This window comes from Oncorhynchus mykiss, chromosome 14 (assembly GCF_057628025.1).
Source record: "Oncorhynchus mykiss isolate SJ-2025 chromosome 14, ASM5762802v1, whole genome shotgun sequence".
Classification (NCBI taxonomy): Eukaryota; Metazoa; Chordata; class Actinopteri; order Salmoniformes; family Salmonidae; genus Oncorhynchus; species Oncorhynchus mykiss.
Window position 1 is genome coordinate 13609402 of NC_143035.1, and position 25517 is coordinate 13634918.

General features: G+C 44.4%; 4 protein-coding genes across 21 annotated transcripts in view; 3 read left to right on the forward strand and 1 right to left on the reverse strand.

Annotated features, from left to right (window-relative positions):
• Positions 1 to 9620, forward strand: part of LOC110488843 (catenin delta-1) — a 40202-nt gene extending 30582 nt beyond the window's left edge. For 4 of the 18 annotated variants that reach the window (XM_036942986.2, XM_036942985.2, XM_036942993.2 and 1 more), the window contains 10 exons: positions 602 to 619; positions 1057 to 1125; positions 1195 to 1322; positions 1459 to 1609; positions 1736 to 1928; positions 2055 to 2254; positions 2382 to 2423; positions 2516 to 2592; positions 2790 to 2844; positions 7807 to 9620. In XM_036942986.2, coding sequence (XP_036798881.1) covers positions 602 to 619; positions 1057 to 1125; positions 1195 to 1322; positions 1459 to 1609; positions 1736 to 1928; positions 2055 to 2254; positions 2382 to 2423; positions 2516 to 2592; positions 2790 to 2844; positions 7807 to 7865 — 992 coding nt within the window. In that variant the 3' untranslated portion in view covers positions 7866 to 9620. Of the gene's footprint in view, positions 1 to 601; positions 620 to 1056; positions 1126 to 1194; positions 1323 to 1458; positions 1610 to 1735; positions 1929 to 2054; positions 2255 to 2381; positions 2424 to 2515; positions 2593 to 2789; positions 2882 to 7806 lie in introns of all 18 variants that reach the window. The other 14 variants (XM_090198389.1, XM_090198388.1, XM_090198396.1 and 11 more) reach the window with 5 other exon arrangements.
• Positions 9621 to 10938: 1318 nt separating this feature from the next.
• LOC110488844 (uncharacterized) lies at positions 10939 to 17651 on the forward strand. Its single transcript, XM_021561267.3, has 3 exons — positions 10939 to 11404; positions 14537 to 15515; positions 15673 to 17651. Exons 2-3 carry the CDS (start codon positions 14632 to 14634, stop codon positions 16061 to 16063), a joined length of 1275 nt encoding a protein of 424 aa, XP_021416942.3. The 5' UTR covers positions 10939 to 11404; positions 14537 to 14631; the 3' UTR covers positions 16064 to 17651.
• A 309-nt stretch (positions 17652 to 17960) lies between these two features.
• On the reverse strand, positions 17961 to 20715 carry LOC110488846 (beta-crystallin A1-2-like). Its single transcript, XM_021561269.3, has 6 exons — positions 20340 to 20715; positions 19576 to 19658; positions 19338 to 19456; positions 19008 to 19149; positions 18687 to 18829; positions 17961 to 18553 (listed from the first exon to the last, which is right to left on the reverse strand). The coding sequence occupies exons 2-6, from the start codon at positions 19648 to 19650 to the stop codon at positions 18406 to 18408; spliced, it is 627 nt and encodes a 208-aa protein (XP_021416944.1). The 5' UTR covers positions 19651 to 19658; positions 20340 to 20715; the 3' UTR covers positions 17961 to 18405.
• Positions 20716 to 21880: 1165 nt separating this feature from the next.
• LOC110488845 (beta-crystallin B1-like) lies at positions 21881 to 24223 on the forward strand. Its single transcript, XM_021561268.3, has 6 exons — positions 21881 to 21961; positions 22309 to 22427; positions 22563 to 22681; positions 22867 to 22999; positions 23224 to 23366; positions 23525 to 24223. Exons 2-6 carry the CDS (start codon positions 22314 to 22316, stop codon positions 23694 to 23696), a joined length of 681 nt encoding a protein of 226 aa, XP_021416943.1. The 5' UTR covers positions 21881 to 21961; positions 22309 to 22313; the 3' UTR covers positions 23697 to 24223.
• Positions 24224 to 25517: the final 1294 nt, after the last annotated feature.

Genomic DNA, 25517 nt, shown 5'->3' on the forward strand with positions numbered 1-25517 from the left:
TGTCCATCTGTGTGGAACAACTTGACTGGCCTGCACAGAGCCCTGACCTCAACTCCATCAAACACCTTTGAGATTTAATTGGAATGCCGACTGGGAGCCAGGCCTAATCGCCCAACATCGGTGCCCGACCTCACTAATGATCTTGTGGCTAAAGGGAAGCAAGACCCTGCAGTAATGTGCCAACATCTAGTGGAAAGCCTTCCCAAAAAAGTAAAGGGGGGACCAACTCCATTTTAATGGCCATTATTTTTGAATGACATGTTCTACGAGCAGTGCTTAAACTCTTATGGGTTAAAGGCCATAGTTCTCTGTGGCTAGAGGTAGAAAATGTCCCTTACCTCCAGATCTAGGATCAGATCACCCTCTCCCCATTCCTCACTCATTAAAAGGGATGTGAGATTTAGACTGACCTTAGATCTGTGGTTAGTGGAAACATAATCCTACTTTGAATGTGATGATTGGGTGCCATGGGCTGGGTTTTGCTTTTGGTGCTGATGGGTTTGTGCTTGTTGGTGGCTGGGTTACTATTTCAGTTTTTCACTCTCTCCTTCCCTTCCTCTGTCCTCCACCCATTCTCTTCTTGTGTTCCTGTCCTGTTTAGATGAGTGGTTTTCCAAAGGTAAGATTCTCTTCAGCTGCGTTTATGCAGGTTGCCCGATTCTGATCTTGTTTTTCACTAATTGGTCTTTTGACCAATCAGATCAGCGCTGAAAAATATCTGATGTGATTGGTCAAAAATATCAGAATTGTGCTGCCGTAAACGCAGCCTTCTTGGTGCTCTATTGTACTGTGGCTAAATAAGGGCTTTTCCTAACGCTGGCTGGTCTTAACATTGCCTTTACTGTAAATGGGACGTGACAAATGGAGTGCATGCTGTTCAACTAGTGCATGATACCATGATGTCGTTCTGAGGAGACTCTGCATCTATTAGAAAGGGCTGAGGTGGAACAGATTCAAATGCGCATAAAATGTATTTTTAAATCTACCTCAATCAGAATGAGATCTAGATCGTTTTGTCCTCTCCTCATCCCCACTCATCATCCTCTCTTTCTCCAGGTAAGAAGGATGCGGATGACGGGAGTGTGGACCAGGTTGATATTCCGAAGAGGACAATGCCTGCCAAAGGTAAGTCAAAACACCATACGAAAACACAGTGGACACAGAATCAGTTACTGAAATCCCTCTTCCTACCAGGCTACGAGCTGCTGTTCCAGCCAGAGGTGGTGCGTGTGTACACGTCGCTGCTGAGAGAGAGCCAGAACCCCTCAGTGCTGGAGGCCGCAGCCGGGGCTGTACAGAACCTGTGTGCCGGACGCTGGACTGTGAGTGGACAGCCTTTGACCTCTCACCTTTCCCTGAATCTCCTTGTCTTGCCTATCATTTTCTGATCCATAGCATGACCCCAATGGCGTTGGTCGCAGATTACTCCCTCTCCCTCCCTCCCTCTCTGTCCCTCAGTATGGTCGCTATATCCGGGCCACGGTGCGTCTGGAGAAGGGCCTGCCCATGATGGCAGAGCTGCTGGCTCATGGGAACGACCGCGTGGTCAGAGCCATGTCGGGAGCCCTGAGGAACCTGGCCATCGACCATCGCAACCGCGAGCTGCTCGGTAAGTTGGTGTATCAGATATCGTATGTTATGACAATTTCATGAGGAAATATGTTTTTCATTATCAGATAGAATTTATAATTCTTTTCCAGATACACTAAAGAGTGGATGTATTGCCCTCCCCTAGGTAAGCACGCTGTGCCCCACCTGGTGGCAGACCTGCCGGGTGGCCAGAGCCAGTCGGCACGACCTCTGTCTGAGGAGACGGTGGTGTCTGTACTGAGCACGCTCACTGAGGTGCTGGGCAACAGCCTGGAGGCCGCCAAGACCCTTAGGGCCTCCCAAGGCATCGAGAGACTGGTACTCATCAACAAGGATGGGTGAGAGTGTGTTTGCGTGTGGAACTGAGCTGCTCATTAACGTGTTATATTGTTGCCGTTTGTGACGGATAGGTCAGTGTTCATACATTACATGTCTAATGGAGTGTATGTCTCTTGGTCCTGCAGTAAGCGGTCTGAGCGGGAGGTGCGTGGGGCAGGCCAGGTGTTACAGCTGGTCTGGGGGCACAAGGATCTGCGGCGCCCCTTGGAGAAGGACGGCTGGAAGAAGACCGACTTCATGGTGAACCTCAACCCCCCCGCCAACGGCCCCTCTACACGCACCAATGGGACCTACGAGGATACTACCATGCCACTGCTAGACAGAGGTGACTTTTGGAATAGAGTTTGTATTTGCACCACACTTGTACCTTAATAGCAAGTTAAAGCTAGACATAAAATGTAGGAATTTTAGGGAAGCAAACAGAATGTAATGGCTTTTGTTTTTTTCTACAGGGGAGAAGAGGGACATGATTCCACTGAATGACCTAGGGCCTGGTGAGGATCCATAAAAACCCTGACAAAGTTAAGTCCAGCTCATACTTTTTTATTTTTATCAGTGATTTATGCTCTTCCTCCCTACATCTTAGAAGCCTACTCTACACTGGACCAGAGGGAGAGGAGACACACTCTGGACAACACCCTCAACGCCACAGACACTTTACAGGTAAGACACACCCCTGTCCTGTCCTGTACACATTGTTTCTTGAACTTAAACACACTTGTCTTTTAATCCGTTCTCTCTCCTTCACACCTTTTTTAAAACGTCTTTTCTTTCGGTTGACGACCGCCGTCTCTACTCACGGTATCTTTCTCACTTTCACAATCTCCCGCTCTTTCTCTGTCTTTCTCGTTCTGTCTCAGCGTGGGGTGTATGGAGGCAGAAAGGGTTCACTGCCTCTGTTGGACTCCTACGATGGTTAGCCCCCCTCTCCCCCTCTGCATGTAACAGCATGGTACGTTTCACCTCTTGTCCTGCATGGACTCTATCGCCATCCTTTGTCTCTGATACCTATTACCTACCTTTGCTGTAACACTTTGTCAATATTGTATTATTTCAGTACCTTGGTTTTGTAGACAGTATAGTGTGCAGTGAAAACTGAAGTTCAGCGGTATGAATACTCTAGTTGTATACAATACCATCAGTGTTTCCCCTAGTTTAAAAAATATATATATATATTCTCTAATTGTATACATTTTCCAATGGCGCTGAGAGAATATTGCTGTGTGAAAGTTAATTTCCTATTTCCAATTCTGCACATTTTGCCATGGCCATTTGTGTTCTTATGCTCAAACATAACAAAAGCAATGGGCATGTGCCCTGTCAGTAATCCAGCAATGGCAAAAAAAAATCCCTGACCTCTACCCCGTCGAGCACCTTTTGGATGAATTGGAACGCCAACTGCGAGCCAGGCCTAATCGCCCATCAGTGCCCATTTCCCTAATGATCTTTTGGCTGAATGGAAGCAAGTCCCTGCAGCAATGTTCCAACATTTAGTGGAAAGCCTACCCAGAAGGATGCAGGATGTTATAGCATCAAGGGGGACCAACTCCATATTAATGCCCATGATTTTGGAATGAAATGTTCGACGAGCAGGTGTCCACATACATTATATATCTCACATACACACACACACAGTTGAAGTCGGAAGTTTACAAACACTTAGGTTAGTCAACTCGTTTTTCAACCACTCCACAAATTTCTTGTTAACAAACTATAGTTTTGGCAAGTATGTTAGGGCATGCACTTCGTGCATGACAAGTAATGTTTCCAACAATTGTTTACTGACAGATTATTTCACTTATAATTCACTATCACAATTCCAGTGGGTCAGAAGTGTACATACACTAAGTTGACTGTGCCTTGAAACAGCTTGGAAAATTCCATAAAATGATGTAATTTCTTTAGAAGTTTCTGATAAGATAATTGACATAATTTGAGTCAAGTTGAGGTGTACCTGTGGACGTATTTCAAGGCCTACCTTCAAACTCAGTGCCTCTTTGCTTGACATCATGGGAAAATCAAAAGAAATCAGCCAAGACCTCAAAAACAAAATTATGGGCATCCAAGTCTGGTTCATCCTTGGGAGCAATTTCCAAATGCCTGAAGGTACCACGTTCATCTATACAAACAATAGTACGCAAATATTAACACCATGGGACCACGCAGCCGTCATACCGCTCAGGAATGAGATGCGTTCTGTCTCCCAGAGATGAATGCGCAAATTAATCCCAGAACAACAGCAAATGACCTTGTGAAGATGCTTGAGGTAACGGGTACAAAAGTATCTGTATCCACAGTAAAACAAGTCCTATATCAACACAACCTAAAAGGCAGCTCAGCAAGGAAGAAGCCACAAAAAAGCCAGACTACTATATGGGGACTAAGATCGTACTTTTTGGAGAAATGTCCTCTGGTCTGATGAAACAAAAATGGAACTGTTTGGCCATAATGACCATTGTTATGTTTGGAGGAAAAAGGGGGAGGCTTGCAAGCTGAAGAACACCATCCCAACTGTGAAGCATGGGGATCATGTTGTGGGGGTGCTTTGCTACAGGAGGGACTGGTGTACTTCACAAAATAGATGGTATCATGAGGAGGGAAATTATGTGGATATATTGAAGCAACATCAAGAAATCAGTCAGGAAGTTCAAGCTTGGTTGCAAATGGGTCTTCCAAATGGACAAATGACCCAAAGCATACTTCCAAAGTTGTGGCAAAATGGCTTAAGGACAACAAAGTCAAGGTATTGGAGTGGCAATCACAAAGCCCTGACCTCAATCCTATAGAAAATGTGGGAAGAACTGAAAAAGCGTGTGCGAGCAAGGAGGGCTACAAACCTGACTGTTACGCTAGCTCTGTCAGAAGGAATGGGCCAAAATTCACCCAACTTATTGTGGGAAGCTTGTGGAAGGCTACCTGAAACATTTGACCCAAGTTAAACAATTTAAAGGCAATGCTACCAAATACTATTTGATTGTATGTAAACTTCTGACCCACTGGGAATGTGATGAAAGAAATTAAAGCTGAAATAGATCATTCTCTACTATTATTCTGACATTTCACATTCTTATAATAAAGTTGTGATCATAACTGACCTAATTTGCAATTTTACTAGGGGTAAATGTCAGGAATTGTGAAACTGAGTTTAAATGTATTTGGCTAAGGTGTATGTAAACTTCCGACTTCAACTGTACATGCGTACAGTGGCAAGAAAGTTTGAGCCCTTTGGAAATACCTGATTTTCTGAATAAATTGGTCATAAATGTATCTGATCTTCATCTAGGTCACAACAATAGACCGTCTGCTTTAACACACAATTTTATGTTTTCATGTCTTTATTGAACACACTGTGTAAACATTCACAGTGCAGGGTGGAAAAAGTATGAACCCTTGGATTTAGCTGGTTGACCCTCCTTTGGCAGCAATAACATCAACCTAACGTTTTCTGTAGTTGCAGATCAGACCTGCACAACGGTCAGGAGGAATTTTGAACCATTCCTCTTTACAAAACCGTTGCGGTTCAGCAATATTCTTGGTATGTCTGAACTGTTCTCTTGAGGTCATGCCACAGCATCTCAATCGGTTTGAGGGCAGAACTGACTGGGCCACTCCAGAAGGCGTATTTTCTTCTGTTGAAGCCATTCTGTTGATTTACTTCTGTTTTGGGGCGTTGTCCTGTTGCATCACCCAACTTCTGTTGAGCTTCAATTGGCGGACAGATGGCCTAACATTCTCCTGCAAAATGTCTTGATGAACTTGGGAATTCATTTTTCCGTCAACAATAAGCTATCCAGGCCCTGCGGCAGCAAAGCATTCCCAACCATGATGCTCCCTCCACCAATACTTTACAGTTGGGATGAGGTTTTGATGTTGGTGTGCTGTGCTTTTTTTTCTTCTTCCAAACAACTCTCTATAGTTTCATCTGTCCAAAGAATATTTTGCCAGTAGCGCTGTGGAACATCAAGGTGTACTTTTGCGAACTTCATACGTGTAGCAATGTTTTTTTTTTGGACAGTAGTGGCTTCTTCCGTGGTGTTCTCCCATGAACACCATTCTTGTTTAGTGTTTTACGTATCGTAGACTCGTCAACAGAGATGTTAGCATGTTCCAGATATTTCTGTAAGTCTTTAGCTGACACTTTAGGATTCTTCTTAACCTCATTGAGCATTCTGCGCTGTACTCTTGCCGTCATCTTTGCAGGACGGCCACTCCTATGGAGAGTAGCAACAGTGCTGAACTTTCTCCATTTACAGACAATTTGGCTTACCCTGATGAACATGAAGGCTTTTAGAGATACTTTTGTAACCCTTTCCAGCTTTATGCAAGTCAACAATTCTTAATCTTAGGTCTTCTGAGATCTCTTTTGATCGCGTCATGATTCACATCAGCCAATGCTTCTTGTGAATAGCAAACTCCAATTGTGAGGTTTTTTTAACAGGGCAGGGCAGCTCTAACCAACGTCTCCAATGAGCTTTTGGAGAAGTCATTAGCCTAGGGGTTTACATACTTTTCCCAACCGACACTGTGAGTGTTTAAATTATCTATTCAATAGACAAGACAAATACAATCATTTGTGTTATTAGTTTAAGCACACTGTCTATTGTTGTGACTTAGATGATCACAGATCAAATTTGATGACCAATTTATGCAGAAATCCAGGTAATTCCAAAGGGTTCAGATACCTTTTCTTGTCACTAGATATTACACACACGTTGAACAAAAATATAACGTATGATTTTAAAGTGTTGGTTTCATAAGCTGAAATACAAGATCCCAAAAATGTTCCATATACACACAAAGATGATTTCTCTCATTTGGTGCACAAATGTTTACTTCCCTATTAGTGAGCATTTCTCCTTTGCCATGATAATCCATCCACCTGACAGGTGTGGCATATCAAGAAGCTGATTAAACCGCATGATCATTACACAGGTGTACCTTGTGTTGGGGACAATAAGGTCTCTCTAAAATGTGCGGTGTTGTCACACAACACAATGCCACAAATGTCTCCAATTGAGGGAGCATACAATTTGCATCCTGACTGCAAGGATGTCCACCAGAACTGTTGCCAGAGAATTTAATGTTAATTTCTCTACCATAAGCCGCCTAAATATAATTTTAGTTTCGCAGTAAGTCCAACCAGTCTCACAACCGCAGCCGATGAAACTTAGTATTTCTGTCTGTAATAAAGCTCTCTTGATTGGCTGGCTGCACCCCTGCTTAGTCATGTGAAATCCATAGGTTAGGACATAATGAATTTATTTAAATTGACTGATGAACTAACTCAGATTCTTTGAAATTGTTGCATGTTGTGTTTATTTTTGTTTTGTGTGTGTGTGTATATATCTCAATGTACAAGACATTAGGAACACCTTCTCTTTCATGAGCCTGACCAGGTGAGTTATGATGTCCCTTATTGATGTCACCTGTTAAATCCAAGCCAACTTGAAAACTGTGGGAAGCATTGGAGTCAACATGGGCAACTATCCCTGTGGAACGCTTTTGACACCTTGTCGAGTCCATGCCCTGATGAATTGAGGCTTTTCTGAGGGCAAAAGGGGGAGGTGGAACTCCATATTAGGAAGGTGTTCTTAAAGTTTTGTACACTCAGTGTATACTATTTGGCGCAATGATGAATACAGGGGAAACATTGAATACCCAAGAGTCTTTCACACTGGTATGCTATGTGGACTTGTGTATTACGCTGTATCATATACCTTAACAATATACCGTAGGCACTTGCATTTTGGCATATTGTGTATACTCACATACTTGCACCACAGAGTCCACTTGAGTGTACTGTTTGCATTTTACTCTTTGAAGTATAAACACATGCACTAATCAAATGTATTGCCTGTCATTCTCTTCTCCCTCCAGAAAAACTGATAGTGTGCATCACCCAGAGTGAGCTGCCCCTGCCCTACCACTGCTACTGAGGAGAGACCCACAGACTTGCTCTCATCCCCCTCTTTCACTCCTTCCATCACAAGTCTGTGGTTATGAAGATGAGGGTTGGGATCCAAAGAAAGCAGTTGTGTTGCAATCAGAAATCTAACACTCAAACTGACACCACACACACACACACACGGATCATAGTAGCATCAGAAATATATCTAAAGTTTTATTGATATTCCCTTTTTCAAGGCAATCATCTTTGTTTGACAATCATTGTTTATTTCTGTTGTTTCTATGGTTACTTACATCCAAAATTTGGCTCAGTGAGCGTTCCCTGTCGTTCGTTAGATTTATCGTCCTCATACTGATCCATGTGTGTTGTCGTGAATCAGATTGCTGCCATCACCTGCATCCTGAGATGAATTTATTTTTAAATATCTGTAGGGTATGTATATAAAAAGAGGACATGTTTGATTGGTAAGGGAGGTGTCTGCCTTCAAGGTTGATTTTAATTTAAATAGTGCCCAGATTGGGATTGGTGAGTGGGAAGTGACTGGTGGACCAATGGGGCTCGGCCTCATAGATTCAGAATGTTTCTATGAGTTATTTTAATCTCTTCTAGTTATCTTCGTCTGGTTGGTTTTGGGTTAGTTGGGAGAGTTTAAGGTCAGTGTTTGTGTGAGTGCCATACAGGAGATCTGTGTGAGATGGATGTGTGTGTGAGAGCTTCGTTAACGAACAAAACCCATATGACCGTTTTATTTTAAAGGATTTCATTTTGTGCTTTTCATGCGTTTTTCTACTCTTGTGGCAAATATTTATTTTGTCTGTTCTTTTCAATTGTGGCTTTTACAGATTTACCAACTGCATCTTTTGTTGGGTGATTTTTTTTCCCGTGTCTGTTTCCCCTAATGTAAAGATATGACCGTTAGACTGCCGTCTTTCCCTCCTGAAATGTTAACTATGGCTGTGTGGATTTAGCTTCTGCTGTGCAGGTAGCTGGAATACTAGAGTTCACACACTGTTAAAAAGCACCACAGCTCTTAGTCCTACATTGTCCATACACTAGATAACGTTCCAACACTAAACTACAACACTAGGAACTCATCCCCCACACTACTATACAGAACCCCACTACAGACCTGGGGCTTATTCAATCGGATGGGTTGTTTAGAAATGTATTGCATAGAACTCACAAGATTCTTTATTCTGCATGTTAGACATTATTCGTGTCTGTTTTAATAAAAGACAGTTCTCTGAACCACCTATAACGCTAATCGCACAGTCAGTACTTACTGTTACACCGGACAGAGCAATGTGCCGCTGATATGGACCAATGACAATGGTTGAAAAGGAGAATGATGTTGGTCTTCTCTATAAATGACACTTGTTACGTATTGAGAGTATTGGTTTCCTCAGAGGTGACTCGGGTGTAGACACAGCGGGACCAGGCTAAGGGGAAAACACTAAAAGCACATTTTGGTATAGAAGATCCTGTTCTTTGTGCTTTGACTTAATTTTGTGCCTGTGTTTTTAATATTTTGTTTTCTGATTTGGGAATGGTTGTTGAGAGTGATGGGTGAAGCATATGCAACCTGTTATACTTTTTATTCTGTTTTTACCACTTTCTTTGAATGGCAAGAGACCAATTCCACATGCATAATTTCTTGTTATTATTGCCTATTCATGTACAATGATGATGAACATACCTGCCTTGGCTCTGAAAAGTTTCTTTTTCACTAAGAATATGTAACTGGCAATACTGTTTTATAAAATAAAGATATTTTCTCAGACCAGATTAGATTTGTGTGCATGTGTGACAGCTAGAGATGTGTACTTGGGATAAACACGTCTAATTAAAGGAGTACTCTGTAGTTTGTCTGGGTAAAAAGACACCCTAACTCAAACACACACATTCACGCCTTAATAACCATGAAGCCTTGAGCTAGGGGTGGTCTGCTCAGTCTTGTGCCCCACTCACAGTTAATTTGCATCTACTACATTTGAGATGCCTGAAAGGTGTTTCTACCCCTCTGCATTTGTTTTTGAGTCTACTCCTTGGCCAGTAAGTCCTAGACATTGCTGTATGTGACCTAACAGGCTAACGTGACCCTGGGGAACATTTTGACCACCGATGAAATTTGAGTGTTCAATATGTGCTCAGCCTTTGACTCATGTCTCACGCTGTGAGACGATACCAGGGTGGATGTGACCAATGAACATGAGCGCTTTAAAGTGTCTCAATGTCCCCTCGTAAACCCTTATCAGTATTCCAGACATCTCTTTGCCTTACAGCTTATGCAATTTAACTACAGCTGTAGGATGGATCATGAAGCCTCAAGTGTGTGTGAGTGCACTGGCAGACTTGCCATTAGGCGGAGGGGGCCTCATGAGCTGGGCATAGAACAATTCTCAGCTCGAGCCCCTTAATCTGTTAAAAATAGAGATGTTTTTTTCAACATGGGCTGCGTCTCAATCCACTGCATCTGCCGACGTCAGCGCTACAGCCATGTTTGTCAGGCCAGGAGACATCACGAAAACGTCTGTAACGTTTGAACGGTTTACCCTAGAAATTGAAACTCCCGAATACTGGTGTTCTCCGTTTTGCTCTATGACCCCAACAAGTGTCACGGGCTCGTCTGAAGGTAACCCAGTACCGGGCCGAAAAATGAGTGGAAGTGAATAGGGCATTTCCACGGTATAAAAAAAATATTCTGAGCTTATATCTCGGGTATAGGACACTTCTAAACACTTCCTTTTGACTAGCAGTAAGGCCAAAATCTATGGTTTATCAAATATTTTTTAAATATACCGACATGGGTCCTAAAAATGATTCTTCCCCCTAGGGCCTCCAAATCATTAGGTCTGTCCCTGTGTGAGCGTATGAGAGCGAATAAGTGTTAGTGTGTGTACGGTATGCATGTAGCCTATGTGTCTCTCCCTAAATTTGAGGGCACTTAATACAGCAGATTCTCTCTCCTTGCTCCCCTGTTGCACACTCTCCTGTCACTTGGTAGAACTAGAGCTATTTAAAGATGCCACTCTCCTTCATTTACTCTCTCAATCATGCGCAGTGTCATGTTTCTCCAGAATCCACACAGCAGGGCAGGAGAAGGAAAACTAAAGAACAGATTGAGAAAGAGGGAACACCACCTGCTCCAGATGGCATGTTAGTAAGGATTTAAACATGTTGACTTCAGACCCATGAAGATTCAAGTCTTCAAGTCAAACTTGGAGCAAAGAGCAAAACCTTACCAGCCATGGACTATTGACAAGCACTGGGGGTAACTAGTGTCTGTGTGAGAGAGCAACAGCTACTGAGCACAGGAAGTGTGTGGTGCAAGAGATTAGTGACTTGAACTACAGAATGTTCTTTGCATTTATTTTTTCCATGGATGATTAGCCTAACTGGAGACATCACAGGCTAAAAATAACTTAAATATTGAAAGAGTTTTGCATCACTCTTCATTCTACTACTCCACTATGGATAACCTCTCTTCCCCGTCTTCCAACACGCAGGATGGTTCGCCCACCATGTTCCCAGACTCGTCTCGCCGCACCACTCACACTGGTAACCAAGGTGGGTTGGGATCATTGGTATATGAGGTGGGGGTCGTGTGGGCTCACCTGCGGCCGCTCATACCGTTCTTTCTGATCAGTGCAATGGTTGTGGCAATCATCTACCTAATCCAGCACATTATCTACTCTGGGCCATTCACCGATCCACTCTTCTTTGAGAAATTCGAGGAACGTTGGCCTAGACCCAAACCGCACAAGGATACCTCACCCTCAAACCCAGTCCTTTTCACTGACCCTATGGAATACACTGGGAATGGAACCCTTTGAACCTGAGTCGTGGAATTTGGATGAATTCTGCCTGTGCCATAGGATTCTATTTGAAGGTGGATCAAAGGTTTTTAGAATCTCCCTGTGGAATTTGCGGTGAAGTTCATTATCAGATCATGATTAGATCTGCATGTGACTCCCAGGGGCTTCTGTCTTTGACTCAATTGTGTCCCTATGTCTGTTCTATTCAACAGCCACTTGGGCTATGTATATATAATGTGCAGATTATGAGAACCTGGAGTCTGGACCATTACTAGGCTATAAATAGTCTACAATGCTCTAATGTCTTAATCTAGATTTATTAGCCCTGTATAACTGTCTGTCAGTGACGGTGAATTTATTTCATGATTTAAATTCCAGTAGGTCTGGCCTAGATCTACAGTTAATTAATTAATAAAGAATTTTCATAGACCGTATGGATTTTCTCTACAGATGCATTTGTGGCAACCCATTTAGCAGTGTTGCCAGGTCAAGCTAAAATGTGTAATCCAATGACCACTCAAAACCCACCCAAAAGGCCTGAAAACTTGCCCAACTTTTTTTTTCAGCAGCTAGAGGAGTTTGTCATTATGGAGACAACTATTGGATAAATGTGCAATCTAAATACTTATGGTCAAATTGATTTTCTGCATTTTTCCCTTTTTATTGGTTCATTTCATTAAATTATTTAATCTGAACTATTGAAATGATTGATAGTGAATGGTTAAGAGGTATGGTTTTTTGTTTCAGAAAACTTTCTTGTGAAATGGTGTTAACACAATGTTAATCATTGTGAAATAGTGTTAATACAAGTCACATTGCTCTAAAATAATTGTATTCCTTTAAACTGGAGTATGAAAAACTAAAATCCCCAACAATTTGCTTTTTGGATTTGATTTCATAATACATTTAAATTAATGTGTAGAGATAAGTACACCAAAACAGTAGTGCTAGTTTGGTAGTAGCCATCCATCTAGGATGAAGTGATCCCCACACAAGTTGGTGCTGCTGCTGCCATTACCCATATGTTGCTCTACAGAGAGTAGAGGAACAGACAGATAGTGCTGGGTTAGGCCAACCAGGAGCCCCACTACCAGGTTGAAGCCATTTCTTGGACTTTATGGGACACTCAGAAACAGGGTTCCTGCCAGTGAGGGGCCAAAGGAGGTACATGTTGGTGATCCCCATAGAAGCTGCAGTTGCTTCTTGGTTGTGACGTCTGTACTTTCATCAATAATCAACGAGTTAGACTCGTTCACAATTTTATTTATTAGTTCCTCATGCACTGCGAGCCCTATAACTTCATGAGCGCTGTGCATTTTGTTCTGGGGAAATTGATTCCTTTCTTTGCAATGTCTTCAATGCATCCCAGGTGATCTAGTTGCAATGATGGAGTGGCATGCAAAATGTGAAGCGATCTGTAAGGCTGATTGTTTAACTGTTATTCTCATACAAATGTAGTTCCTGAATCAAACAATGTTCTTGCATTAGAAAATGGAGCAGCATTTCTCTTGTTTCTCCGTTTGTGAATGAGAAATAAGATCGGCGTGGTGGGCCCGCATTTTTCCTCTGCAATATACCTACAACCTTTTCTGTCATCTCCCACGATGCTAATACATTACATTATACCCCTTTCTATTTCCTAGTTTTTGCAAAATGTTCGCCCATTTACCTGGCATTCTGACAGTAGAATCGTGTCTAGACAGTAAACTAGCGTGTTAAGTCTGTTAGTCTGCTAGCTACGTACTCAAGATAGAAAGCACATTGATGGATCCTCTCTCTTAAACTGTTGGATGCAATGGATGTCTCTTCCTTGCTGTAATGATTGGTAGGACTGTGGGCGTTCAGGATACAAAGAACCACGCAAATAATAATGTTGAGTGAGAATTATAAAGCTAGCTAGCTAGTGCTGCTGTTCCTTGTTGAACCTCACGTCACTTGTCATGATGTGCGCCCGCGCTGTTAACCCTGACTGACGTGGCTCCGCTGAGCTGCAGCATACAGTACTACACACTCGATGTGATAAATATATTTTCCAAAGCATCTGGTCTTTGCCTAAACCTTAATAAGTGTGAGTTGTTTGCTGTTAAAGACTGTGTGATACCCTCTATATGCAATATTCCAGTCAAGGAAAAAGTAACATACCTTGGGATTACCATATATCTAAGGATCAACAAGAAAGATGCTCATTAAATTGTATACCTATTATTGAAAGAAGAAAAAAAAGAAGTTGAACCATTGGATGCAGACGGATTTATCCTTGAAAGATCGAGTTTGCTTTCTAAAGCTGAAGGTATCTCCAGACTTACTTATGCAGCCCAGTCCCTATATCGTACACATTATATTAGGAAATCTGTCGTTATGAACTCACATGAATATGGTGGTCTCCATTTTTTTAGATTTTCCTACGTGGAATAAAAGTTTTAAGATAAGTTGGGCTAAACATGTTTTAAAAATTCCAACTTCAATTTGGAATTTCATCCCTCATATCTTCTCCCGTTTTGGTGGCCTCAATTTTATGTTACTTTGTAACTATAACTTTACTACCTGAAGTATCAGTTACTTCCTCGATCCCTCCCAACCACAGGAGGAGAACCTGAGAGGGAGGCAGGGCCGGAGGAGGCGGGTGGGGGGGATCTAAGAGGGGGGGAACTGAGAGGAGAGCCAGGAGGCTGAGAGAAGGAGGTAGTAGAGTGAGAGGAGTCCTGAAGAGGGGTCTGAGGTTGAGCAGGGGGTGATGGAGGTGTCCCAGAGAGCAAGACTGAGAGCAAGACTGTGGAAGTGGTGGGTCCGAGCCTTCGTCCCCATCTCCCTGCCCCTAACCTGACCCTTTCCCTGTCCCTCGTCCACACTGCCCCCCTCCCCCTTCTGCCCCCCCCCTCCCCAGGAGGACTCTGTCGAGCAGTTTGACCGCCTGCTGGAGGACATCATGATGGGCCTAGACTTCACCTGTGGTGGTTGCCAGGATCGGCTCCTAGCGCCATGGACGCTGTTACCGAGGTGACCGGTGCGGGTGACCGTTCTGGAAGTGCCAAGTCTTCCTCAGAAGTGGGGCTGCAGCAGCATGTGGAGGGTGAGCTGAGTGACATCCAGGACCACTTCCTCAGGTTGTTTGAGCAGCAGGTGGCAGCATCCAACCCAGTGGCACAGGGAGAGGGAGAGGGGTCTCGAAGCACAGCCAGCCTCTCGGAGCCTTACACCGCTCTCAGGAACTATAGTGGAGCCCAGATGGTGACCAGCACAGCTGAACACAGAACTCAGAGCACTCAAGTCAGAGAAGAGCAGAGCTACACACACACAGCCTATAAACACCCCTCTAACGCTGGGCAGAGTAACACACACGTGGCCCAGGTATACATGCCTCAACCAGAACCCAGCTACACATACACAGCCCACGTAGAGCAGTGTAGCACAGTCACACACCCCGCAAACACACACCTTCCTCTCTCTCACACATCACCTCTTCCATACTCAACTCCTAACAGTGTCCAGCCCACCTTAGCTCTACCCCCTACCAGTCTGCCACCCAGCCCAGGGGAAGAGAGGAGGGTGATGACCAGAAGACGGTTGCGAGCCGAGATCAACATCCAACCTAAAGTCAGGCCCAAGAAATGTCATGAGGAGAGGAACATAGACAGGACCAGACTACTGATCAAGAAGAAGAGGAGGATAAAGAAAGGGTACTCCATGAATGCGAGGAACTGCAAGATTGTGAGTGGTCCGTTGCCGGATGTGGATGATGTGTTGCTGTGTGTGTCTGTCCGTACAGGCGAGGAGCTATGCCAACCCGAGGATGCTGCCAGGGAAACGCCTACCACTAGCAAACTGCCCAATCAGGTCGGTCGGCTGAGAAGATCAAATCTCAGGTGAGAGTCTTTCCTCAACATTTGATGTTATGAAACATCTGCTACTATTTACTCAGTATACTTCATGCATTCTTCAGTAAATTGTTAGCCGTGTATAATTTGTATAGGTGTTTTATGGCTGAGTGGTCTAATTATAGTCAATGTTGTTATCTCTCAGACCAAGGCCCGGCCAGCAGCAGTCTGACACTACCAAGAAAACCCCACCCCTACCCAATCCCCCGATCAGCCCAATCAGAACCCCAGAGAAGCTCAGAGGTCAGAGTGCCCAGCCAATCAGACAGGGCGAGGAGGTTGTGAGGGGAGTGTCTGGGGCAGTGGCTATTGTGAAGAGAGGGAGAGGCAGACCACCCAGAAAGAGAAATGTCAATGGTGTGTGTGCAAAGGTTACATCTGCTCCAGTTCCACCAGAACAGACCAGCCTCCCTGCAGAACAGACCAGCCGAGGGGCAGAAACAAAGAAGAGTAGCAGAAGAAGAGGAGGAGGGAAGAAGCCTCAGCTGGAGTGGGAGAAAGGATCAGACCCAGCAAGGAGAAGAGTAGGAGAGTAAAGGAGTCAGAGGAGGAGAGGTGGAAGGGAAGGAAGGAGACAGAGAGACCAAGTGTGCATGTCCAGAAGTAGAAGTAGTCCCACTGGTCCAAACGCTCTCAGAACCTCACCCTCCCATCTCCGTTCCAGAAGCCCCAGCCTGTGGAGAGCAGTTACACCCTGAGGACAGAGAGGAGTCTGGGAAAGAAGTGACAACCTCCTCAGCCTTCCAGAAGACCAGGGAAGTCCTGCAGACACAGTGCAGAATGAAAGATGGAGAGGAAACGGGATGGGCTATTTTTAAACCACAAAAGACCGATCAGACAGAAGAGAGGGAGACACGGATGGACAAAATAGATGTTGAAGACATCAGAGCGATAGATGATTCTGATGAAAGTATTGATATAGATGGAGATGGAGAAGAATGGATGACAGACAGAGCAGAAAAACAGACCGAACTCCACAACCCACCAATCCAAATCGGAGCGTGGAAGGTCACAGTTCAGATGCATTCTGGGATAGTAAAGCCTCCAGTCTCCTATCCTTCACGTTCCATCCGAGAGGTGGACATCGAAGGGTCAACAGGAAGCTGGGAGGAAGAGGAGGAAGTGGATGTGTTGGGGGGCTTTAGCGCCTCCCCAGTCCCTCCTATCATACTGCCTGGCTCCTGGGGGGAGGGGCTTGGTTCTGAGGCGGAAGAGGAGATTGATGTCATTGGAGGAGAGTTGGACCACACCCCTTTTATTGGATATATGTCATCTCTGCTCTGACTGAGTGCATACACACGGTAGTCTACATTATCAATCAGATTATCACACTCAACTCTAATCTGAGGTTTCTTTGCTTTTACACTAACTATGACCATGTCCCTCCTATACCTGTTTCCCTAGTGTGACCAACATCTCCCCCCTGCTAGGAGACTGGGATATGGACAAACTGCTGTGTGTGGACCATCTCACAGTACAGAATCAATGAGGGGCTGCCACATAGACAGCCGTGGCATAACGACAAGGAATGTACAGATTTCTGCTTGATGGAGAAGCATGATTGTGTGGTTGAGTTCCTCCAAGTTACCAATTGTTAAACAAAAGAGGACGAATGGATGTTTTAAAAAATGGGGACGTTTTTGTTGTACCTTTTTTCTACCTCACCTTGTCTTTAGAGCTCTGTGCTTGAGTTCTAGTTTTCAGCACTTAGATCGTCAAATATGAACGTGTTTTACACTGTGGTTCAGTTGTGCTCTGTTGAAGTCTACATCTCACTGCCCAGACCTTTACAACATCATTGTGTTAAAGTTTTCAATGACCCGTGTAGAAAAACACCAGCTATATTTGCCTCTTGTGCAGAGGAGTTTGGGTTCATTCATGTACCAAATGTTTCATTGTGAGTTGCCAACAAATCAGGTTTTACACTGCTGTTAGTTCAGTTTCACAGGAATTTACGACTTTCATTGGTTGAGTGTCAATCATCACAGGCCTACATCTTCCGATTCTGCTTTTGGATTGTTCTAGAATGGAATCACATCATGTTTGTCATTATTACTGTCCTCCCCAGGTGTTTGACTGTTTTCTGTTTAAAAAACAGATTAAAGATGTTCTTGTGTGAATATATTTTAAGTGCAGCCTAAATAGCTGAGATGTTTATCATGGTGTTGTAGTGTCTTTAAGCGGTGACAGTAATCTGAGTGGATACAGCAAGGCTATTCATTTTTTGTAAAAAAGCAACAGGTTTATTTGAAGTAGTTTTTCAGTTATATCTATGTTTATCAGAGGGTTTGACATGCAGTGTACAAGCCCTTGGCTTATTACATTGGACCCAAATAGCTCATCTTGAGACGCTGCTATGTTGAATCCCATATGGTATTTATTATAGATTATCCTACACACACACCGCATAATGATAGGACAGGCCTGCGCGACTGAAGTGAACATGAGTTTATTAGTTAACCTTTGGTTCAACCTCCTACACACATCACATTAAGGCTGCACTACGGTGGTGGCCATCTTGAAACTGGTGCCTGTTGATGCGTTGACCTCTGGTTCGAGCAGGATGTGTGGCTCCCTGCTCAGCCCAGGTGACCTGGACAGGGGTTCAGGTAGTACAGCGCAGGTGTGTGTCTGTGTGTGGGTGCTCTACCCTGATAAAAAATAAACTGTTATGTCAGTCATGTCAGTGTGTGTGTGTGTGTTCCTGTGCTTTACCGGTGCGATATAGTCTCATCGTACCTCGGAGCGGCTGTGTGTGTCAGTGTTATGTGGTGAGTCGGTAGTTAGGGGCAGCTGGTCTTCCGTTGGGGGGGTAAAGGGTAAAGCAGCATCTGGGCTGGGGATTGCGGTTCTTGGGCCTCTCAGCCTCTAGCCCCTCTTAATGCTGGATACGGCGGATAGACTGGATCTGGGGGGTCTGGGAGTGGGAGCCCCAGTTCTTCCAGTGCTGGTAGTCTCCACTGTGTCTCTCACACTCCATGATGTACTGCTGGCCCCTGTAGCCGGGGTACTGGTAGCACACAAAGCTGGGGGATAGCGATAGGGGATATTCATTTAACACTGAGGTTTAGCATATCGATCGTGTGTGCAAAGTATTAAACCACAGCTGTTTGCTAACACGTAGCGTGTGTGTGTGGTGAATAATAGAGGTTAACTTACGCGCCACACTGCACGTGCATGGAGCCGACCTCAGGCATGGACCAGCCCATGGCCTGCAGGGAGGGGTAGTCGTCACACAGCTCAACACTGCGGCCCATGAAGTTCTCTCTCTCAAAGATCATCATACGACTGCTCATGTGGGACTGAGTGAAATAGAGGAAGGTTACACATACACACAAAAATATGACCATATTCCAAGAATTTGGGAGTTTCTCAAGGAAGGCCTCAATAGAATGTATCCGTTTGGCAGACATAAAAAAAAACTGCATTGATTCTCTTTCACATCTCCTCTTTCTCTATCTCACACACTGTGGTACTCACAGCACAGTAGATGGGACGCAGGGACATGAGGCGCTCCACGTGGTAGGACAGGGAACCGCTGTAGGCGTCCCAATGGGGGTACTCTCCTCTCTCCAGGATGAACTGCTGGCCCTGGAAGTCATGGTGCTCAAAGCCCACCCAGCTACAGTGGGGTGGGAGAGATATTTTACACGTTGAACTACCATCTTATACACCCACATTGAACCAGCCACTATAAACAAAATAACTCGCTCATCCGCACAGACAGACAGATTACACACCTGGATTCCTCTGTCCATAAATAAACATTCCCACTAAACAGATGGCGTAAACACACAGTGTGAAACTCACGCCCCACTCTCCACTCTGATGGAGCGGATGATGTCCAGACCACACTCGTGGATGTTACAGCACTCAGAGGTGAACTCCTGGCACTTGCCCTGGAAGTGCTCCTGCTCGAACACAGTCACCTACAGAGAGAGATGGGTGGGGAGAGGGAGAATAAATGGAAGATGAGAAGAGGGACATTTCAGGTGACAGAGCCCATCCCACTTATGCAAAGGTATGTGGCTCCTCTAAGGTGTGTTACCTTGAAGAAAGGAGCCACGCCCATTCCCGAGTTGACAAGGGATTGCATCATTGGTGATCTAGTGGTTCTGTACATCTTTACACCTAAGAGGCAGGAGTCAAACGTTCCATTACACAATCTCCTCAACTCTCCTACACTCTATAAGTCACCTCAACGCCAACAATCCACACAGACAGAGTAACATGATATTATATTTTATTACCTTCTATGTTATTCTATAATCAAGGCTTCACACTGGTATTCAAGTGAACATGCCTTGGAAGACAACCTCTCTAAAATGTTTCCCGTTTAACACTTCTCCTATCCGCTATGCACTATTTGGAAGAAATGTCACTGCACAGTCTCTAATGAGCTGAATTCATACTAATGCCGATCAATGAATCTATGATAAAGCTACACGATATTGTATCTAACAAGCTCGCTCCCTGTTTTAGCCAATCGTATTAAACAAATAATACGCAACAAATCGAAATTATTGTGAACTAACGGTAAAACATCACATCGTTTATTGTCCATCCAAGTTTGTAGGCTACACCAGAATAGGCAATATGGAGACACGGATCAGTTAAACGAGTCTACTTACTATACATTATGTAGCCAATCTATGCAATGTGCACTGCAGGTTAACGTGTTGTTTCAGGGTTAGTGCTTTTTGGTGAGTTTTAAATGAATGTGTAAACGCGTCTTGAATAAGCCTGCAATGGCCTATCTGACTGACTGTCCCTATAATTTGCATTAAATGCGTTACGGAGTTGGCACCTTACCTAGTTTGGCACTTATTCGTGATGAGCTCGGTAGTGACACGCGCCTAACGCTATCTCGCGTTGAGCTTCAAGAGATCCTGGCGCTTCAGTTTTATACGGAGTGACGAGAAGCGCCCCCCCTGGAGCGCGTCCATGGTGCAGGCCTTTGGTACGCGCACAATAACTTTTTCCCACCTAGAACACTGGCCAACAGCGCGCTCCTGTTCTTTCCGGTCATTCCATCGAAACTGCGCGATACGCCAGCTCAGCATTAACTATGGAACGCCAGTCTTCTCTGTGCACAGCGTTCGGGGTTTGCCCTGAATGGGAGAGGAACAATAACGTCCCGGTCAGTTCGTGCTGGTCAGCAGTCCGGTGTGCGGCAGTCACAAAGGCCGGGATAGAGGTGGAGAATGTGGAGATTAAAGGGGCACATGCACCGTTTGGGTAGAGAGAAAAAGTCAGTATACAAATATGTTTATAATAGAATATGGACAGGATAGAAACATTTGAGAATGAGAAAGTGTTGGACATCTATATGTAATAGTATCTCCTTAGTCACTAAACACATAGGACAACACAGAGATGTTTTGCCCCCTTTCACAGATGCCATGGGTAGCACACACAAACACACCTAAATCATGCCACACATCCATCTGAGTCCTCATCCATCCTTGAGTCCTATACATGGTACCCTGGCCCCTTAAGCACACTAAAGTCCCCCCCAATAAATTGCACCACACTCCTCACACTTCAACGAAATCGTACTGACACCTTATAGACTTGACACTCTCTTAATCAAAACCCTGTAGTTTGATAATGTGAGGTCCAATAATGCATCAATTAAAAAGTACGTGTTAATGACTTGCTTCAGGCTTGAGCTCCCATTCAACTGTTTCAAAACCGATGGTGATGAGATGAGACTCAGAGAGAAGACAAGACCAGAAATGTTCTGTTTGTAATAGAAGTTGGTACTGATTATGAGCAGATGGTTAGCGCACTTCACATGTCCTCTCATGTAAATAGTGAGCCTATTCAGTAAATATCCTTCCACCTATTCAAGCTAGATTTTAATGTTTGATCCCTTAAAAACAACATATTATTACATTAGTAGGTAATGGTTTTATGTGTTGTGATAGTTTGTTCTACTTCTTGATGTATTGTTGCTGTTATTCTTTAGTTGTCTACCTTATGCACACTGAGCGTGGGAAATGTGCTCCTCAAAATGACATAGGATCAATATTATTATGATCATGAACACAATATATGTACAGGTCTTTGTCACAGGTTATACCAGAGTGTGAAACATGTAATTAGTTGCTTATCACAGAAACTGGTACAGTGTTATCGCTCAGATACCGTATCTGTTCGTGGTTAGACCCTATCATCATGTACAGTATTCCACTATCAACCCCCCTCCAATCCTTCTCAATGAACCATGGATCTCATTGGTCCCCGTGGCTGGCCCCCCCTCTCTGGCTGTCCCTCTCTGATGATGCGGTGGTTCTATTGTCTCGTGGTTCTGACCTCAGCAGGTTTGTTTCTCTGTCTCTAATCCTCCTCCTCTGGGCGCCAGCATATAAAAGGGCGGGGCGCACTCTGAGCCACAAACACTCTCTGAGTGAGGCAGATCACACACACAGGTAAGAGCAGCAGACACACACGACACACATGCTGGCACCTGCATACACTGGTAAAGGGAGAAGGGGGAGAAAGAGGAGTAGCAGCTGTTCAGCAGCAGTCTGACTTTGAAATCAGTAATTAGAAGTCGCTATAATAATACATGTAACATTCATATTGTACATCACTATATTACACATGTAGACTGCATCCCCAAGCCCAAATACCACTCTTCCCCTGATAGCATCCATTCACTCCATCTTCATCCCTTATTGTATTTCCATACATTATTTGTATTCCCAACACCTTGGATGTGTTTTCTTGACTGTTTTGAGACTGTTTCATTCTCATCCCTCTCTCTCCCTTCCAGTCATCATGTCCAGTGATAAGTCCAAGGCTGCTTCCCAGACCGACGGGAAGGCTGCTTCCCAGACCGACGGGAAGGCTGCTCAGAGCAAGAAGTCTGAGATGGGCATGATGTCCTACAAGGCAAGTAGTCCTCAACTAACAGGACGTCTCCTGGCTCCAATCTAATGGAATATCATCGGCTCACTGATACAGCCAGACACCATCTGTGTTGATGATGTACTTATGTCTGCTTCTCTTTCTCTGTTTGCCCCTCAGATGTTTGTGTTCGACCAGGAGAACTTCCAGGGTCGCATGGTCGAGATCAGCAACGAGTGCATGAACGTGTGTGAGATGGGCATGGACCGCGTCCGCTCCCTCCGCATTGAGTGTGGACCGTAAGTCAACCTCTCCAGTTTTTTAAACTATATATTAGTGTCTATTAATGTCCTGCTATCCCTGTAGCTTTGTGGGATAATGGTAGATGTAGCAGTATCATTTACAGTAAAAAAAAAAAAAATCCTAATTAGATATGTCAACACAGCTGTATAATAAAGTAACACTGTCTTTCTATCCTGTATAGCTTTGTGGGCTTCGAGCAGATGAACTTCTGTGGCGAACACTACATTCTGGAGAAGGGAGAGTTCCCCCGTTGGGACTCTTGGAGCAACTGCCAGAAGAACGACTACCTGTTGTCCTTCAGGCCCGTCCGCATGGTGGGGACACTCCTCTCGTCTTTCACCATCTCTCTGTGTCATCTGTTCTCTAATTTTTCTCACTTATACACATCCTCTCTCTTTGTGACTTGCTACCTACCCCCTGATCTCTCACTCTGTCTTTCTTTACTCTCTCTCCATTTTTGTCTCTCTCCTGTACATTTCTCTCCTTCTGAACACCTCCCTCATTCTCACACACCTCTCTCCTTTCCCCTCTCTCTCAGGACCCCGAGAAGCACAAGATCTGCCTGTACGAGGTTGGGGAATTCAAGGGCCGTAAGATGGAGATCATGGACGATGACGTTCCGTCTCTGTTCTCCTACGGCTTCACCGACAGGGTCGGCAGCATAATGGTCAGCTGTGGAACGTAAGTGTTGCTATAGAGATGGAAAAAGGAATTGACAGAATTAAACTCACAACTAAGAACACATAAATCTAGAATGAAAAGATTGTAGGAGAACGGCTGATATTTTAGTGACAGACTTGCCTAGTGACATAATTTGGTCTTCTCCTTTTCCCCCTCAGCTGGGTGGGCTACCAGTTCCCCGGATACCGTGGCTCCCAGTACCTTCTGGAGAAGGGCGAGTTCAAACACTTCAACGAGTTCGGCGCCCGGCACCCCCAGTTCCAGTCCGTGAGGCGTATCCGCGACATGCAGTGGCACCAGCAGGGATGCTACACCATGGCCAGCAAGTGAGGCTCAGGGAAGGAGAGAAAGAGAAAGAGCGGAAGAGAGGGAGAGGGGCGGAGGAAGAGAGAGAGGGGGAGAGATGTCTGAGGCCTTGCCGAACCCCTGGCTGAAGCTTACCATCTGAAACAGCAAGGGAGAGTGGTGACATTAAAAATCCCCCCCTCTTTGAAACCTCAATTGAAGGACCACCTGGCTACAGAACACCTGAAAATCAGACAACCCCTCCATCACTCTCTCTCTACTCTTCTCTTTCTCTCCTGTGATCCGACCTTAGCTTTTCCCTCGTTCACCCCCCCCCCCCCTTCCTTTTTCGTCCCCCATTCCTTTCTCCTGCAGTCCATTGCAGCACCAAAGAGGGAACGAGAAATATCTTGCTGTTTTACACATGATTCTCGGCTCAGGGTATGATGCACCATGGGAAAAGAAGTTTCAATATCCACCCCCCACTTCCTAACCCTGTGTATCGCACACCCTCTCTGCTGTACAGAATCCTGGCCAACTTTTCAATAAAAATGAAAATCTTGATTTCAAAACGTTGTCTTTGCATTGTGACCGATAACCCTCATGACCAAGATGACACTCTTAAAATAAAAGTGCTATAACAGGTCATAACATGAAAATCATATCAGTACAGACTAGTCAATCTTGATGAAAAGGTAATCAAAATACACATATGTGGCCTTCATAAAGGAATTGCTTTGATGTTCTATAACTGGATACTTTTGAAACATTATTTGTAACCAAAGAGTATTCTAGGATTGTTTACATGTTGATCTCATAGGAGAATATGAAGTCAGAGCTGAGCACTGCAGATAATTTCCAAAGCCACCCTTTGCCTTGATGACAGCTTTGCACACTCTTGGCATTCTCTCAACCAGCTTCATGAGGAATGCTTTTCCAAACGTCTCGAAGGAGTTCCCACATATGCTGAGCACTTGTTGGCTACTTTCCTTCACTCTGTGGTCCAACTCATCCCAAACCATCTCAATTGGGTTGTGAAGGCCAGGTCATCTAATGCAGCACTCCATCACTCTCCTTCTTGGTCAAATAGACCTTACACAGCCTGGAGGTGTGTTTTGGGTCATTGTCCTGTTGAAAAACATGATAGTCCCACTAAGTGCAAATCAGATGGTATGGCGTATCACTGCAGAATGCTTTGCTAGCCATGCTGGTTAAGTGTGCTTTGAATTCTAAATAACTCACTGACAGTGTCACCAGCAAAGTACACCATCACACCTCCTCCTCCATGCTTCACGGTGGGAATAACACATGCGGATATCATCCATTCACCTACTCTGCTTCTCAAAAATACATAATGGTTGGAACCAAAAATGTGGACTCATCAGACCAAAGGACAGATTTCCACCGGTCTAATGTCCATTGCTCGTGTTTCTTGGCCCAAACAAGTCTCTTCTTATTATTGGTGTCCTTTAGTAGCAATGCTCGTGTTTCTTGGCCCAAACAAGTCTCTTCTTCTTATTGGTGTCCTTTGCAGCAATTTGACCATGAAGGCCTAATTCACGCAGTCTCCTCTGAATAGTTGATGTTGAGATGTGTCTGTTACTTGAACTCTATGAAGCATTTATTTGGGCTGCATTCTGAGGTGCAGTTAACTCTAATGAACTTATCCTCTGCAGCAGAGGTAACTCTGGGTCTTCCTTTCCTGTGGCGGTCCTCTTGAGAGACAGTTTAATCATAGCGCTTGATGGTTTTCGCGACGACACAAGTTCTTGAAATGTTACAGATTGACTGTCATTTCACTTTGCTTATTTGAGCTGTTCTTGCCATAATATGTACTTGGTCTTTTACCAAACAGGACTATCTTCT

Bases quoted from the DNA above. Each gene is read 5' to 3' on its own strand.
- LOC110488846 (XM_021561269.3), bottom strand. From the start codon at position 19,650: ATGTACAGAACCACTAGATCACCAATGATGCAATCCCTTGTCAACTCG. The intron at 19,457-19,575 runs GTAACACACCTT...CTCTCTCTGTAG, and splicing joins GCGTGGCTCCTTTCTTCAAG to GTGACTGTGTTCGAGCAGGA. The intron at 18,554-18,686 runs GTAAGTTAACCT...GCTATCCCCCAG, and splicing joins ATGCACGTGCAGTGTGGCGC to CTTTGTGTGCTACCAGTACC.
- LOC110488844 (XM_021561267.3), top strand. From the start codon at position 14,632: ATGGACGCTGTTACCGAGGTGACCGGTGCGGGTGACCGTTCTGGAAGT. The intron at 15,516-15,672 runs GTGAGAGTCTTT...GTTATCTCTCAG, and splicing joins CTGAGAAGATCAAATCTCAG to ACCAAGGCCCGGCCAGCAGC.
- LOC110488845 (XM_021561268.3), top strand. From the start codon at position 22,314: ATGTCCAGTGATAAGTCCAAGGCTGCTTCCCAGACCGACGGGAAGGCT. The intron at 22,428-22,562 runs GCAAGTAGTCCT...TTTGCCCCTCAG, and splicing joins TGGGCATGATGTCCTACAAG to ATGTTTGTGTTCGACCAGGA. The intron at 22,682-22,866 runs GTAAGTCAACCT...TATCCTGTATAG, and splicing joins CTCCGCATTGAGTGTGGACC to CTTTGTGGGCTTCGAGCAGA.